Genomic DNA, 14,145 nt, shown 5'->3' with positions numbered 1-14,145 from the left:
CGGCCTGGCACGCAGCAGCCAGAACTCGATGGTACATCAGTTTTCGCCTGGATTAGAGGCAGTGAGGCTGGTGGCTCAGTGTAAATGTCACGAGGCAGCTTTTAATAAAGGAATGTTCAGATTGTTAGATTGCAGAGCGACGTGAGTTCTGTGCTCCCCGCTTCCTATCCAGACCCCCCCCTTTCCCCGTTCAGGCAAACACATCACACTTCCGTGCTTGTTACAAATATGTTACATATTCAGAGTGATGTGCGCGTGGCGCTAGCGGGAGGGGCATGGCTCCGAGCCTCACAGCTACTAGCCCGGGGTTGCTAGGCGCCAGAGTGGTCCGCCTACGCCCAAGAGTAGCCCAAAATACCCAAACCTAACTTGCATCGTGGGAGCTTCCTTTACACCCCCAGGATCGAACTTCAGAATAAGATTTTATCGAAAGCTGGGAGGGGGAGTCTCATGATTTAGAGGAAGAATCAGGACCCCCAACTCCCGGCATAAAAGTATTTTAATTCTTTCACTCTGGCACACCCAAATATTAAAACCCCAGCCAATTGAAAATGCACATACAAATGGGGGAAGGGAAACAAAAATCAATGAGGCGAGTTCAAAGCGCCGGGTTGGGGGAGGAGGCTGTCTGGTGCTGGGCTCAGGGCCCGATGTGCGTGCGCGGCGAGGGTCCGATTGACCGCGTGGTGGAGACTGTGGTGCCACCCGGGAGACATCCAGCTCTGTGTGTGTGTGTGTGTGTGTGTGTGTGTGTGTGTGTGTGTGTGTGAGTGTGTGTGTGTGTGTTGGGGGGGGTGGCTTCACACCCTAATCCAGCTTGCTCCTTGAGGATCTCCCCTCCCCTGTCTGCCAGCCGCCCATCCTCAGAGAGAAAAATGTGAGTGTGGGCAACATTACGCACCATTAGGGAGACACTACAGTTTTAATGTGGCCTAATTAGTGCCGCTAACCGAGCAAATATTATTATATTGAATAGTGGCAATACGATGAAAATATTAATGCTTTTGAACTTTGCACAGGGGAGCCGTTCCTTCGGTTCTCCCGGGACACCCCAAGCAAGCTCAGATCCAACAGCAGATGCGGTCAGATGTACCTCCTGGAGAAAAGGAACCCAAGGCCAGCTCAGACATCCATGTGTCATTTCAAGAACACAAGCCACTCCTTGGGCCACGCTACACACCCACCACTCCAAAGGCCCTCTTCCAAATGTGCTCTCTCTCTCTCTCTCTCTCTCTCTCTCTCTCTCTCTCTCTCTCTCTCTCTCTCTCTCTCTCTCTCTCTCTCTCTCTCAAAGAATCAAATCGGGTTGAAGTGCACTCAGGTCTCTTTCTGCTGTGCCCCCCTCCCCTCCTTCGCAATTCTGGAATGTTACAGTGGGCGAGCTGGATGTTCAGTCTAAACAAAGCTGCCAGGCAGGTGGGGGCGGGAGACTCACTTAATTAACATTTAATTCACAGTCCCCCTCTTATTACCAAATGTTTCCTCTTGGGATTTTGGTGAAAAACGGGCAACAAACAATTAGGAAACACGGCGGGGGAGGGGGGCTCCTCAAAATAAGGGTTCCAAATGTTCCTTCTTAGGCGTGTGCAGGGCCTGACCATGGAGAAGCTAGGTGGGAGGCACCTACAGGCCGCTGGTGTGTCAGGTAAATCCCCTACGGTCAGTGTCCCTCACTCGGCCGGCCCTCTCGAAACACTCACCCCTTTCTTATGGAGCTCCTGGAGACAGAATCTAGAAGGTGGCTGTGTCTCGTCCTTAAAATAGGTCCTCTTTTTCCTATTTTTGGGCCACACCCGGGGAAGGTCCTGGAAATTTTCATCTTGGGGTGGTGGGTGGCTTAGGGAAATGGGACCGCGGGATCCTGGACCGAGAGCGCCCCCTCCCAGGCTGAATTGCCTCATTCGGCTGCTGGCGGCCCCTGCGTGTTGCTGGCCAGGCGGGAGAGGAGCTCTTTGCCAGACACACTCGGTGTTAGCGGCGACTGAAAGCGTTGCTTTTCTATGCAACCAATCCCTGGCTCCCAAGTGGGAGCGATAGCACTACGGACGGCCTTCCAGACACTGGTCCAGTCCCTGGGATCCTGGGGCAGGAGCAGGCAGTTCCACAGGCGATAACCCGAGACGCGGAGAGCTTTGCTGTCTGTCTGGTGGGAGAGCAGACAGAATTTCCCACCCGCAGTGCGGGATCTGGGAACCCAGCCCCGCCTGCACCAAGGCTGGAGACTGGGCGGGGAGCTTCCAATTTGTTCCAGTGATGGCTCTTACTTAATAAGGCGATTGATTAGCGCTCAAAGTGCCGTTTTAATTAGCCGCTTGTTAATTAACATCGTAAATGAATTTCCCCTTCTCTGACTGGCATTTTTGCGCAGAGCTCCTTTGCTGCGGCCTCTCCAATCCCTTTAACCCCAGGAACTGATATCAGAATCATCGCATAAATGCAGGGTTCCTTTTACTTGTGTGTCACAAGGCGGCTATTTAAACTTCTCCAGGAGCTGGTCTTCAGTGGATAATGGTTCAATTTAGAGTAAAATTAAGATTTCTCTCCATGGTACTCCAAGTTCTCCTCCACTGTTTCCACATTGTCACCCCTTTTTCTTCACCCTTGAATTAGAAGAGACCTATTCCTCGGCCTGCTAAGATCATCTAGTCTTCCAGAATGTGGCAATCTAGAAAGTGAAGAAGGAGTAGGAGTGGGGATGGAGATAAGGGGTGCAACTCTGTTCTTCTTTTGGGGGTGGGAGGTGCTGGACTATCTCCTGTAATGAAACAGAAAACTGTAAGCTGCCAGGCATTCCAACAGCAGGTGTGGGAATGCACACAGTTAACTCCTCATCTAGCTGCACTTGGGAGATCTCTTGAGCCAGCATATACCTAGGGATCATAGCTCAGTCTTGATCGATTTGTGGATGGTTTTGCACGACCTTACCTTTAGCTATCATATAAACCTTTCTGTAGCCCATAACTTGGGATGCATCCCAGGGTCTGTCCTGTCCTTGTCTCTCCTATAGAAAACCTTCCTGCTGTCCCAAACGCCCCCCCCCGTAAGATCCCCTGCCTTCTGTTGAGTTTCCACTGTACCAAGTTCATTTTGACAATTCTCAGAACATGAAAGCACCTGCCATAAAATGCACATTCAGTAATTTTGTTAGCTAATATATGAAGGATTAAATGAGGGGGAAGAAATAAAAAAGAATGGATGGTGGGTACTGCCCTTAGCTGAAAATGACTGGAAATCAGTGATGGGGAAGGTTAAAAGCCTTGCCAGGAAGGCTAGAAGCTGGCAAAATAAGCCAAGGCTACTCCTCCAGGGTTTCCTCCACCCGTGTTAGTGCCCCCCACCAGAGCCCTGGGTACCACACAACTAAATACCTTCCCGGACACACTCCATTTGTTTTAATTCCAACTTATAAGCATTACTGTTTTGGTAAAGTGATAACTGCTGCAAATTGTAGGATGCCAGAACCATCTCTCAAAACTTGTGATCTCATACAACAATTACCAGGTACACATGTAAACTCTTCTGTGAGAATAACTTTGTTACTTTTTACCCCTCCCCCATTTTTACCTTTGTCCAAGTCTCCACTCTTACGGTTTCAGTCTAAGGACCAGACTGAAGAAAAGACTTAGTTTCCTTGTTTTCATATTTTCTCTCTCTAATAAATTTATTTTTCTAAGCAAATATGCAACAACATCTAAAGCAGTTGGAAATGTATTAATAGACTGTAAAAAGAGACAGAAACCTCACTCGTGGGTCTAACCATGAGATGTCAAGGTCACGCCATGGTTGGGGAATCAGCCTTAGGTTGTGGAGAGCCTATTTGTGTATCTTGCATCTTTTATAGACAGAAACAATAGCAGGGTACCTTGGTTTGGGGTTCTTGGCGCCGCCCAGTGGAGAGAGGCGCCTTTGCACCCTATTCCTGTTAACTGACTCGGCCACAGCGTCTCTTTAAATGTTTAAATGGACAACATGAGAGAAGAAACAGCACTTTAAGTTAGTTATAATTTGGTGACAAATTTCATCAAAATTAGACTCCATTAAAAATATGAAGCTCCAGTTTAAAAGAATCTCAAAATTAGGCAGTGACAGTGGATGGTGGAAGATGTACTGCACACAACACTAAAGTTTTGTGTTTGGATAATTCTTTGACTGTGATTGGCATTGGTGTGTCCGCACAACTTAGAAGGAGATAGATTTTTTTTGTTATGCACAAAAAACTGCTTTCTGAGCAACAAATTTAAAAATCTCACCAAATTAAATATATGTTAGTTTAGGACATACTTTTCTCATATTTTAAATCCAGTGGGAGAAATGTGATGTTAAAATTCACCCAACTATACATACTATCTTGGAAATGAGCTGAAGCTGCACTGTAACCTGCTTTTGAATTTTGATATTTACTTATTTATTTTGAGACAGATCATTCTACAGAGCCCTGACTGTCCTGGAACTCACTATGTAGACCAGGCTGGCCCAGAACTCAGAGATCTGCCTGCCTCTGTCTCCAGAGTGTTGGGATTAAAGGCATGCACCACCACACCCCATGAAAGTTTTTAAGACGAAAAGTGAGCTATTTTGCCAGAAAATGCATTTTGGGTACAATATATATTAATACATATTCTCTCAAGAAAATAACAGCATAAGAGAAATGTATCTGAGTGGAAAGAAATGAGGAAAGCTAAATCAAACCCTAGTTCTGAGGGATTTGTTCATTAAGTTTGTGACCTGGCTTTGATTTTTGAGGGCGTTTCTAACATTTCCTCGGGCTGGAAGCAGGGGCATATATTCTCTTCACCACGATTTCTTACGAAGACTAAGCTCTAAGATATATAGCCAGAGAAAATCTGATATTGACATTTTCTTTAAAAAAATATGAAACATTCACAAGGCGCTTTGGGAATTCATGAAACACGACAGCCACTCCCCCCCCACACACACACACACTTAAGTCTTCCTGTCTTCCTCTCTCTCCAGTTTCCTTTTTTTTTTTTTTTTCCTGTAGGGTCATATCCCCACCGTCTCCCCTGCTAATGTTGCGAATTATTCCAAGAAAAACACCCTGCCGACCCGCCCCACACAAGCTGTGCCACCAGCCTTTGAGCTCTTGAGTCATTGTAGGCGTTGGAACAAAACAAAAACAGACTTAAATGAATTATTTATCAAGGTCGAGAATAATTGATTTGTGCAGGGCCGTCAGTGAGGGATTTTAAATGTTTTCTCCCCTTCCTCACTTCTTGCGAGTCCACTGTGAATTGGGGCTCCCAGTGCGACGAGAAGGCACACTTCATCGGGGGTGTTCTTGGGTGATGTCAGAATGGGAACCCTAATCGATAACTGACGCGAGAAGGCAGAGTAGTGTTCGTTCCTCTGCATTCTGCCACAGCCCAGGCTCCCTTCCTGCCCTTTCCGCAGGGGTCAACTGTGCCAAAGGCTCAGGGTGCCAAGACTGTCTGGGCCTCGGAGCCTGATTGGAGTTGCTTCAATGAGCTCAGTCCCCAGCTGTGGTGGTCGCACGGAAGGGCCAAGGCCTAACCTGAAAGCCCTTGGGAGAGACTTCGAGGCCAACACCCAGTTCTCCCTCCAAAGGCCTCTGTCTAGGCTCTCAACCGTCGCCACCCACGGGGCTTAGAGGGGGTTCCGGAATCCCTCAGGCCACCAGAGTCTGTCCATAGCACGTCTTGTCTTTGACTCACCAACCCTAGTTTCTCTGATAAAAGTCTGCTGGCCTTCTGAAAAAGGAGAGAACTTCCTGGATGGTACACGTTCCTTCTCAGAGGCTGCAACGAAGAATGACAGTAGGATGGTACCAAACAGCTCAACAGACTCTGAAAGTAACACGGGATCCCCCAAACTCCGGATCAAAGACCTAGACGTCCCCAGGATGAATCGTCACCCACCTCCTACTTCCAGGCTTGGGACTCTGGGACTCACACTTCCAAATCTGAGGAATCAAGCTGCTCAGGAGGTCATTAACTTAGGGATGGATACCTCCTGGGTCAATAGGGGTAGGGTAGCGAGAGGGAAAGAGGGAGAGAGGGAGGGAGGGAGAGGGAGGGAGGGAGAGGGAGGGGAGGGAGAGGGAGGGAGGGAGAGAAGAGAGAGAAGAGAGAGAGAGAGAGAGAGAGAGAGAGAGAGAGAGAGAGGAGGAAGAAGAAGGAGGAGGAGGAGGAGGAGGAGGAGGAGAGGAGAGAGAGCGAGCCAGCACAGCACTACAGAACAGCAACTAAACCCTGTCCTTTCCCAGCATCATCACGGATACGATGCCAACCATGCAGATCCATAAGGTTCTTAAAAATGGTAATTTGGAGTAAAATGTAACTCAAAGAACTTTGAATCATTCATTAGCACCTTATAATTACTCTGCTAATTAGGTTGACACGGCACTTAATCAGGAGTAATACGCCGCCTTGTCACTGGCGCTTCCCATTACTCTGACATTCAATAAGAGACAGGTTGGAGACGTCCTGAAGAAAAGAACGCTAGCGGATACCCTCCGACGAGGCGGTTTCTCAAATGGATCCTCAGTGACTGTTTCCTTTCCAAATATGCGACCTGCGACAGTGGGGATGGAGGAACCGGAGGGAGGAGCGCGGGGCGGGGCGGGGCACAGGGTACTAGGCACCCCTGTTCCCGCAGCCCCACGGCAGGCAGACGGACACCGCAGGGAACCGGGGCTGCGCTCGCCACTAGAGAATGCCTCAGGCAGGGTTTTCCCCGGCTCGGGAGAAAGTGGTTAGCCGGGCATTTCTTCCAGCACAGACTTTGATTGGAGACAAAGCGGATTTTGAGCCGAAGGCCAGAATCTCCCCGACGTGGAGGTCAAGGAGGAAAACCTGGTTCTATTGGTCTTCAGGGTCGAGATAGAGCTCACCGGCTCCTGGGGGAGATCAGAGCTCAGAGGCTCCGGCTCCGAGTGTCACACACTTCCCCGTGGGGTCCCCCAAGCACCCCCTTTCCCTGTTCCTTGTGTTTCTGGGTTATTCAAGCGTGTTTGGGAGCCATGCGAGCGAGCGCGGCCGCGCAGCTGGCCACGGGGAACCGCGGGATCCTTGGATCCTTTTGCCTTTCGCGGCCTCTCCACTCACCCTCCACCCCTGCCTCGACACGGGCACGTCTAACGAATCGTTAACAAGTCCCCGCTTCCCTCCCCCGGGTTCCCTTTCTCCGGCGCCCCTCTGTCCTTCCCGCATCTCCCTTTGCCGGTCACTCGTTACAGTGGGTACCACTTGGACCCCCTGGAGTAGGCGTCGGGCTCAGGGCTGCGGGCACACGGAGGTCCGGGTTCTCAAAAGAGCAGCGGGGTTCGAGGCGCGCTGCTGACGGGATGGCCAGGCGCGCGCCCATTGGCTCCCGGCACGTCAGCGTCGCTCGCTGGTGCCGGAGCGGCCAATGGGGCGCGGGGGCCTGGGCGGCGGGGGCGCAGGCGGGGAGCGGCAGCGGGGGCCGTGACGTCACGGGAGGGGGTCGGCGCCGCCCGCGAGCGGCGGATGACAAGCCAACGCGCGGGCAGCGGTGGGAGTCGCCGGGCGCCGCCTGTCCACGGTCTCCTGCGCCCGTGCCTGCTCCTTCGCTCCCTCTCCTCCTCCTGGGGCGCCTGCTGCCGCGGCCGCTCCACAACTTTCCAAGAAAGTTCAGAAACTCGGCTCCGGAGCGGTCGCGCGGTGGTCACCTCGGGGGCCGCCAGGGCTTAGTAGTCGCTGCACCTGCCTTGGCCGCCGCCGCGCCCGGGACCGGGCAGTGGGCAGACCCAGGCGGCGGCGGTGGCAGTGGAGGCGGCGGTGGCGGCGGTGGCGGCGGCGGGGTCCCTCCGGCCGTCAGCACCGTAGCCTGGGTACCGCTCGCCGCCGCCGCCCACGTGCGCGGTGGTCCAGCCGAGCGCATTTTCCTGTTCGCGGCATTTGTTTTTCTGCCTCTCATCTTTCTTTCCTTTTACTTTTTGCATATGGGAAAAAGTTGAGTCGAAAGTGTCTACCGATTGCCACGTCCCCATTATCTTTCTCTCCCTCCCTACTTTTTTTTTTTTTAAAGCAGTGTCAACGTTTTTATTTTTAGTGTCTATTTTGTTTTACGATCGATAGTTTTCCCTTGCTTGGTTCCGGCGGTTGCTGATCCGCGGAGTGGCGTGGACCTCATGTAGAAATGACAGCAATGGAAGGGACCAGCGGGTCGAGTTTTGGAATAGACACGATTTTGTCCGGTGCTGGTTCCGGCAGCCCGGGCATGATGAACGGAGATTTCCGCCCTCTCGGTGAAGCTAGGACCACGGATTTTAGGAGCCAAGCCACCCCGTCACCCTGTTCGGAGATTGATACCGTGGGAACGGCGCCCTCTTCTCCGATCTCGGTCACCTTGGAGCCCCCCGAGCCGCATCTTGTGACAGACGGGCCTCAGCATCACCACCACCTCCACCACGGCCAACAGCCGCCGCCACCGCCAGCCGCCGGCCCCGCACAAAGTTTGCAGCCTTCGCCCCAACAGCAACCGCCGCCGCAGCCACAGTCGGCAGCCCAACAGCTGGGGTCGGCCGCCTCAGCCCCCAGGACTTCCACCTCTTCATTTTTAATTAAGGACATCTTGGGGGACAGTAAACCTCTGGCGGCTTGTGCACCCTACAGCACCAGCGTCTCTCCTCATCACACGCCGAAGCAGGAGAGCAACGCGGCGCACGAGAGCTTCAGGCCAAAGCTGGAGCAGGAGGATAGCAAAACCAAGCTGGACAAGAGGGAAGACTCCCAAAGCGACATCAAATGCCACGGTGAGTTGCTCCGGTGCTGCCGGAGTGATTGAAGCATGCAAACTAGAGAGGGCCTAGGCGCGCTATTCAGCAAATGTACCCCAAGCTCAGCTGGTTATATTTCTACACTAGACCTTTACCGCCGACATCCAGCTCCGTTCTTTGTTTTACTTAATTGTAAATGTGCTGGGAGAGAGGTGTCTGCTGGGAGAAATAGGATGGAAGATACTTTTCGTTGAAAACAGGGGAGGATTTGAGATTGTTTCTTTTTTTTTTATGAGACCTTGGGAATGGGAATGGGAGGAGGTGGAGAGAAACTGATAGCTATGGTTGCCTCTGTCTGTAATCATAAGTTGATCTTTATTCTTGAATGCAAATGATCCCCCAATATTTTCCAAATAACCACAGGAATTGTCTGATTTAATATTAGACAATTTTTCAACATTATTGTGGGAGCAATTTGTTTTTACCAGCTGGTGATTAATACAGGGAAAAAACATAATTCATTAAAAAAAAACTACCCCTTACACCAATATCCACAACAAAATGTCTGTGACCTAGTCAACTCTGTTCCTTTACAATAATAAAATACCTATGAAAATTAAATTTTATGGAATTGAATTTGCTCTTGTAAAATCAAGGGGACAATGAAAATTATCCTTTAGCATTCTATTTTCTTCTTGGGCAATTTGGTAAGTAACTGTTCTGGTCTTTGCATTGCAAGAGTTTTAACACACCAGGGAGGATATTTTTTCTCCCTTAACTGATAAGTTGTTATTGTTATTATTATTATTTATTATTATTATTATTATTATTATTAATGCTTGATTTTCTGTAAAGATTGCTGTCTGGAAGGTAGGATATGGGCTTTTTATTTTACTGTTTATAGCATTAGCATAATAGTGCCCCAAACAGATGTACAGTCTGGTCTGGCGATTTTTCCTGCACCAACCTCCCCAGTGGGTCAATTAGAGAGATTATTGTTCTTCCTGCCGGGAAGATCAAGGAGTGCTGCACAAACCGGTACAAACAGAGAGGGATTGACATATCGATTTCTCAGCATTTCAGCAAAAAACCAAAGTTGACAAATAGAATCCGGAAATTTCTGCGCTGTCACCTGGACAGTCTCAAGTGTTTTCGGAGCTCAGCTCAGTGTCTGGGTGACATAGTCTCTCTGAAGCTGGAAAAAGACCCAGAACAGAGAAGGCTGCAGAATGCCTGAACCCAACCTTTTTCGAATGCATCCGGTAAACAAAATTAACAACAACAAAAAACAAAAACAAAAAGCAGGGCTTCTAACTTCCAGTTAGCAGGAGGAAAAAAATTAAAAGCAACAAGATGTCTGGTTGTCATAAAAAACAGAGTAGAAAGATGTTGGGTAATACCAAATAAAGAAAGTCCCTTTGAAAGCAATAAAGAGAGGGCACATCTTCTCCTCTCAAATCAAAGAAAAATAGTTAACAGGGATCAAATGCCCTGAGTACTCTCTTAAGCCTCTACACTGTCTAAGGCCTAATGAAGGGTGTGTGTGCTGAATATAGACCCCCAAACAGCACCTGGTGTGTGACTGTGGAAGTGTGTGCCAGGTGGACCCCTGCTCCTCCCTTTCAGGCCGACTTACAGGGATGTGTCACTGTTTCTATCCTAGGAACAAAGGAAGAAGGAGACCGGGAGATTACAAGTAGCCGAGAGAGTCCCCCTGTGAGAGCCAAGAAACCCCGAAAAGCCAGGACAGCTTTCTCGGACCATCAGCTGAACCAGCTGGAGCGTAGCTTCGAGCGGCAGAAGTACCTGAGTGTCCAGGACCGCATGGACCTGGCAGCTGCACTGAACCTCACTGACACCCAAGTCAAGACTTGGTACCAGAACCGCAGGTGAGGAGAGCTGCTGGGTGTCTGCTGTCCAGGCCATTATCACCAAGTTGTCTACCCTCCTGCCCACTGGAGACCAGGATAAGATTCAGAGGGTCTGCAGTGGGTGCTTTAAGGCAAGGGTTAGGCACACCTCCACATGAGTGAGCCCAGGGGTGCCAGAGTTTGGATATTCTGGGTCTCTAAATGCCTTAACGTGCAGTTCTTTCTCTTGTGAAACTTGAGCTACCAGAATCTCCCCCATTTTGTCTTCAAATCAACCAAGCCACACCTTCTCAAATTGAAACATCTGTGCAAATGACAGGAAGAGTCTATGAGCACAGGGTACCTTTAGACCTGTCACAGCCTGGCTCCAAATGTCTGCAATGGGCAACACATTGTAGCTATGGAAGTCCCCACAGAGCTGTCCCACCAGCCTTGGCTTAAACGTGAGGCAGTTGGGAAAGCCAAGGTCCAAGCCTTGGTTGCCATAGCATGGAAGATTAGGGAAGCCCATCTGGGTTAGAGTTGGACTGGAGGCCACGGCCGGGAGAGTCAGGCAGCTGGCTGATCATGCAGTCTGGAGTGTATATGGGGGAAGGGGAGGGGAGGGGGTGTGTGTCTGTCCCCTCCCTGTGTACGCTGCTTCTGCCATCTTATAAGGAAAAGGGGTGGGGAGAGGAGGCAGATCTCATGGCACACCATCGAGTCTCTAAAAAAGACGTTAAGATAGTGGCTGTCCTCACCCTGGTGGCTAAGGCCAAACTTGGGCAATGGGAGTTGAGGCTATGTCCTGTTTCCACACCTGGCACTCAACTCCCCCATCTCAATTCTCTGCCCCTCTGTCGTTTGTGTTCTAATCGTTCATAAGTGGGGTTGGAAATACCCATCCAGTTGTCATCTTACCATAATTTTCTGTCTCATTACATACGGTTTCAGCCACCCTAATTCTGTCGGAAAACATTAGTGTCATTTGTAGCCAATTTAAAATGGGCGACATGTTTATTAATTTGGCAGGAGCTGCTGGGTATGGATGCCCCACCAGGCTTGCCATCCCTCCTAGGGCATTTGAATAGACCTTCTCTCTTTCTAGTTTGGTGCCATGGGGGTAGGGGATGCGAGGGAGGAGACCCAGGAAAAAAAACGGCTAACAGTTTTAAGTATTACTTTTTCTTTGAGGAGGAAATGTCTTGAGACACATTTCCTCCCACCTAGAATGGCCATGGGTACTGTTCCCTTGGGAGAGCTCGCTCTCAAACGAATTCCACTTTTAAACCTTGTCGGCTTTCTGTGCTAAGCTTGTAACCTGGTAAGACTGAAGGAAGAGTTGTCTCCACAGCCTTGCAGAGCACAAACCCCGAGTCTCCGTTGCCCTTTGTTTCTGGTTTTGGTTTTCTCGGATGCGATGGTATGGGGGAGGGGCTGAGAGCCAACATCTTAGATTGCTGGTCAGCTCACATTGGAGGGGAATGGGGCGGGGAGGGCAATGGAAGGCAGCTGGTGGAAAGATAGGGTCACTTGGCCTCCAGGAAAGTTGCAGGGCAGAGTTTAACCGCGTGGCGGGCAGTCGAGCAGAGGGCCAGGGAAGGCAGCGAAGGCTCCACGTAGAAGGTGTCGTTTGAAGAACTGATTTTGGGTTTGGGCCATCCTGAGAGGAGTCCAGAGAGGCTGGGGCAGGAGCCACGCACCTGGAGTTCCCCAGGGCCTTCCTGGATTCGGGAGGGCAGGAGAGGGCGGGCAGCGGCAGTCTCCGTGCCCGGACCGTCCTCGGCAGCCGCAGCCTGCTCTCACTGCTTTTCTTTCAGAACCAAATGGAAGCGGCAGACCGCAGTGGGCCTGGAGCTGCTGGCCGAAGCCGGGAACTACTCCGCTCTGCAGAGGATGTTTCCGTCGCCTTATTTCTACCACCCAAGCCTGCTGGGCAGCATGGACAGCACCACGGCGGCGGCGGCGGCCGCGGCCATGTACAGCAGTATGTACCGGACTCCTCCGGCACCCCACCCGCAGCTGCAGCGGCCTCTGGTGCCCCGCGTGCTTATCCACGGCCTGGGGCCTGGGGGACAGCCGGCCCTCAACCCTTTGTCCAATCCCATCCCAGGCACCCCGCATCCCCGGTGAGGAAGGAGGGACTGTGCAGCAGCCCTTCAGATTCCCATCCCGCCCCCGGACACTGCCCCGCTCTCCCCGCACCAGGACAACAGGAATAGAGGCAGAGGAGTAAAAGGGGAGCTCACCGGTGGGCTGGGGTCCCCAAGGACCAGCCAGCCCTCTGCTCTCCACCTATCCCCTCAGAGGCAGGGATGCAAAGGCTCCCCAACAGTGTGACTGGCGAAAATACTGACCCCACTGAAAGTGCAACCAGTAAGTGAAAACACCCACAAAAGCAAACCCTTGAGTTCTTTTTTAACAAATGACTTTAGGGACACACGGAAGGGAGGGAGGGGGGAGGGCTGAGAAGGGACGAGAGAAGGGCGTGGAGAGGAACCTTCTAGCAGAGAGAATTGTTGCTGGGCAGACAGCCTGAAGTTCACCCCCCAGGCAGAAGGTGGTACCCTGAACATCCGGTCTGCCTCAGAGCAGTGGAGGGGGACGGAGAACTTTGCACTGATTTCTCATGAGTTTTTTTTTTTTTCTTTTGGAAAAGTGGCATGCTACATAATATGAAAAAAGTGTACATTTGAAAGACTGAGTGATAAGTGATATATCATATTTATTATATGTTGTCCAAAACAGAGTCACTTATATACGTCAGTAAAAACATGATTTTTTTCTTTTCATGTCTTTTTGATTCAGTAAAATAAATGCTTAGACAAAAGTATAGATTTTTTTGTGATTGAAAATTACAAAAAATAAAGTTTATCTTTTTTTAACAAGCGATGAAATCCCAGGGAGCTGATTTTACTTAAAATAGCACGCACTAATGATGAAACGCGTGACTCGAGCACAGAAAATATCCCACCAGTAGTACTCCACAAAATCTGTCGACTTTGGACTGCCTGCCTCTTCTGAGCTATATAGACTGCGTGTAGTGCCTGTCTTTTTATGCGAATGGTTTAAAGAATGAATACTTGCTTGTGGACTGTTAGTGCTAGCTAAGTAGGCAGCTGGCTTTAGCTGTTGTTCCCGCCTGGACGTGAAGGCTTTGCAGTGTGTAGGGATTCTTCCGTCTGCCCCTCCTCTTCCAGCGCTCTTCCTGGGGCTGTGAGTGTCCCGAGGACCGGCCAGCGAAGCCAGCAGGAGCCGGGCGGCAGGCGGACACTAGGCCGGCCTTGCAGCTGTTCAGCCCAGCCCGCGGCTGGGCGCTCGCACAGCCGGACAGCCTGGACAGCCTGCGAGCGGAGGCTGCAGGCCGAGCAATTAGGACGCCCCGGGGGACGCCGAGTGCCCTGCTAACAAACCCTTGTCGCCGCTTTGATCCTTTCCTTCTTAGTCCCCAACGGCGACCTTCCATCCTCCCAGTCCCTCACCTAGTCGTTCGCCCTAATGAGTTAGCAGTGCTTGGATCTGTGGAGCGGGAATACAACGTCAAACTCTAGTTGAGACAAGCTTGCCAAGTCTTTT

The 14,145-nt window shown here is 50.8% G+C and overlaps 1 protein-coding gene across 1 annotated transcript; it reads left to right on the top strand.

Annotated features, from left to right (window-relative positions):
* Positions 1–8,138: 8,138 nt before the first annotated feature.
* Positions 8,139–12,702, top strand: Barhl2 (BarH like homeobox 2). The gene is made up of 3 exons (XM_027425869.2): positions 8,139–8,755; positions 10,383–10,608; positions 12,390–12,702. Exons 1-3 carry the CDS (start codon positions 8,140–8,142, stop codon positions 12,700–12,702), a joined length of 1,155 nt encoding a protein of 384 aa, XP_027281670.1. The 5' UTR covers position 8,139.
* The last annotated feature ends 1,443 nt before the right edge of the window (positions 12,703–14,145 follow it).

Source organism: Cricetulus griseus, chromosome 7, assembly GCF_003668045.3.
Source record: "Cricetulus griseus strain 17A/GY chromosome 7, alternate assembly CriGri-PICRH-1.0, whole genome shotgun sequence".
NCBI lineage: Eukaryota > Metazoa > Chordata > Mammalia > Rodentia > Cricetidae > Cricetulus > Cricetulus griseus.
This window is presented reverse-complemented; position numbering and strand designations above follow the sequence as displayed.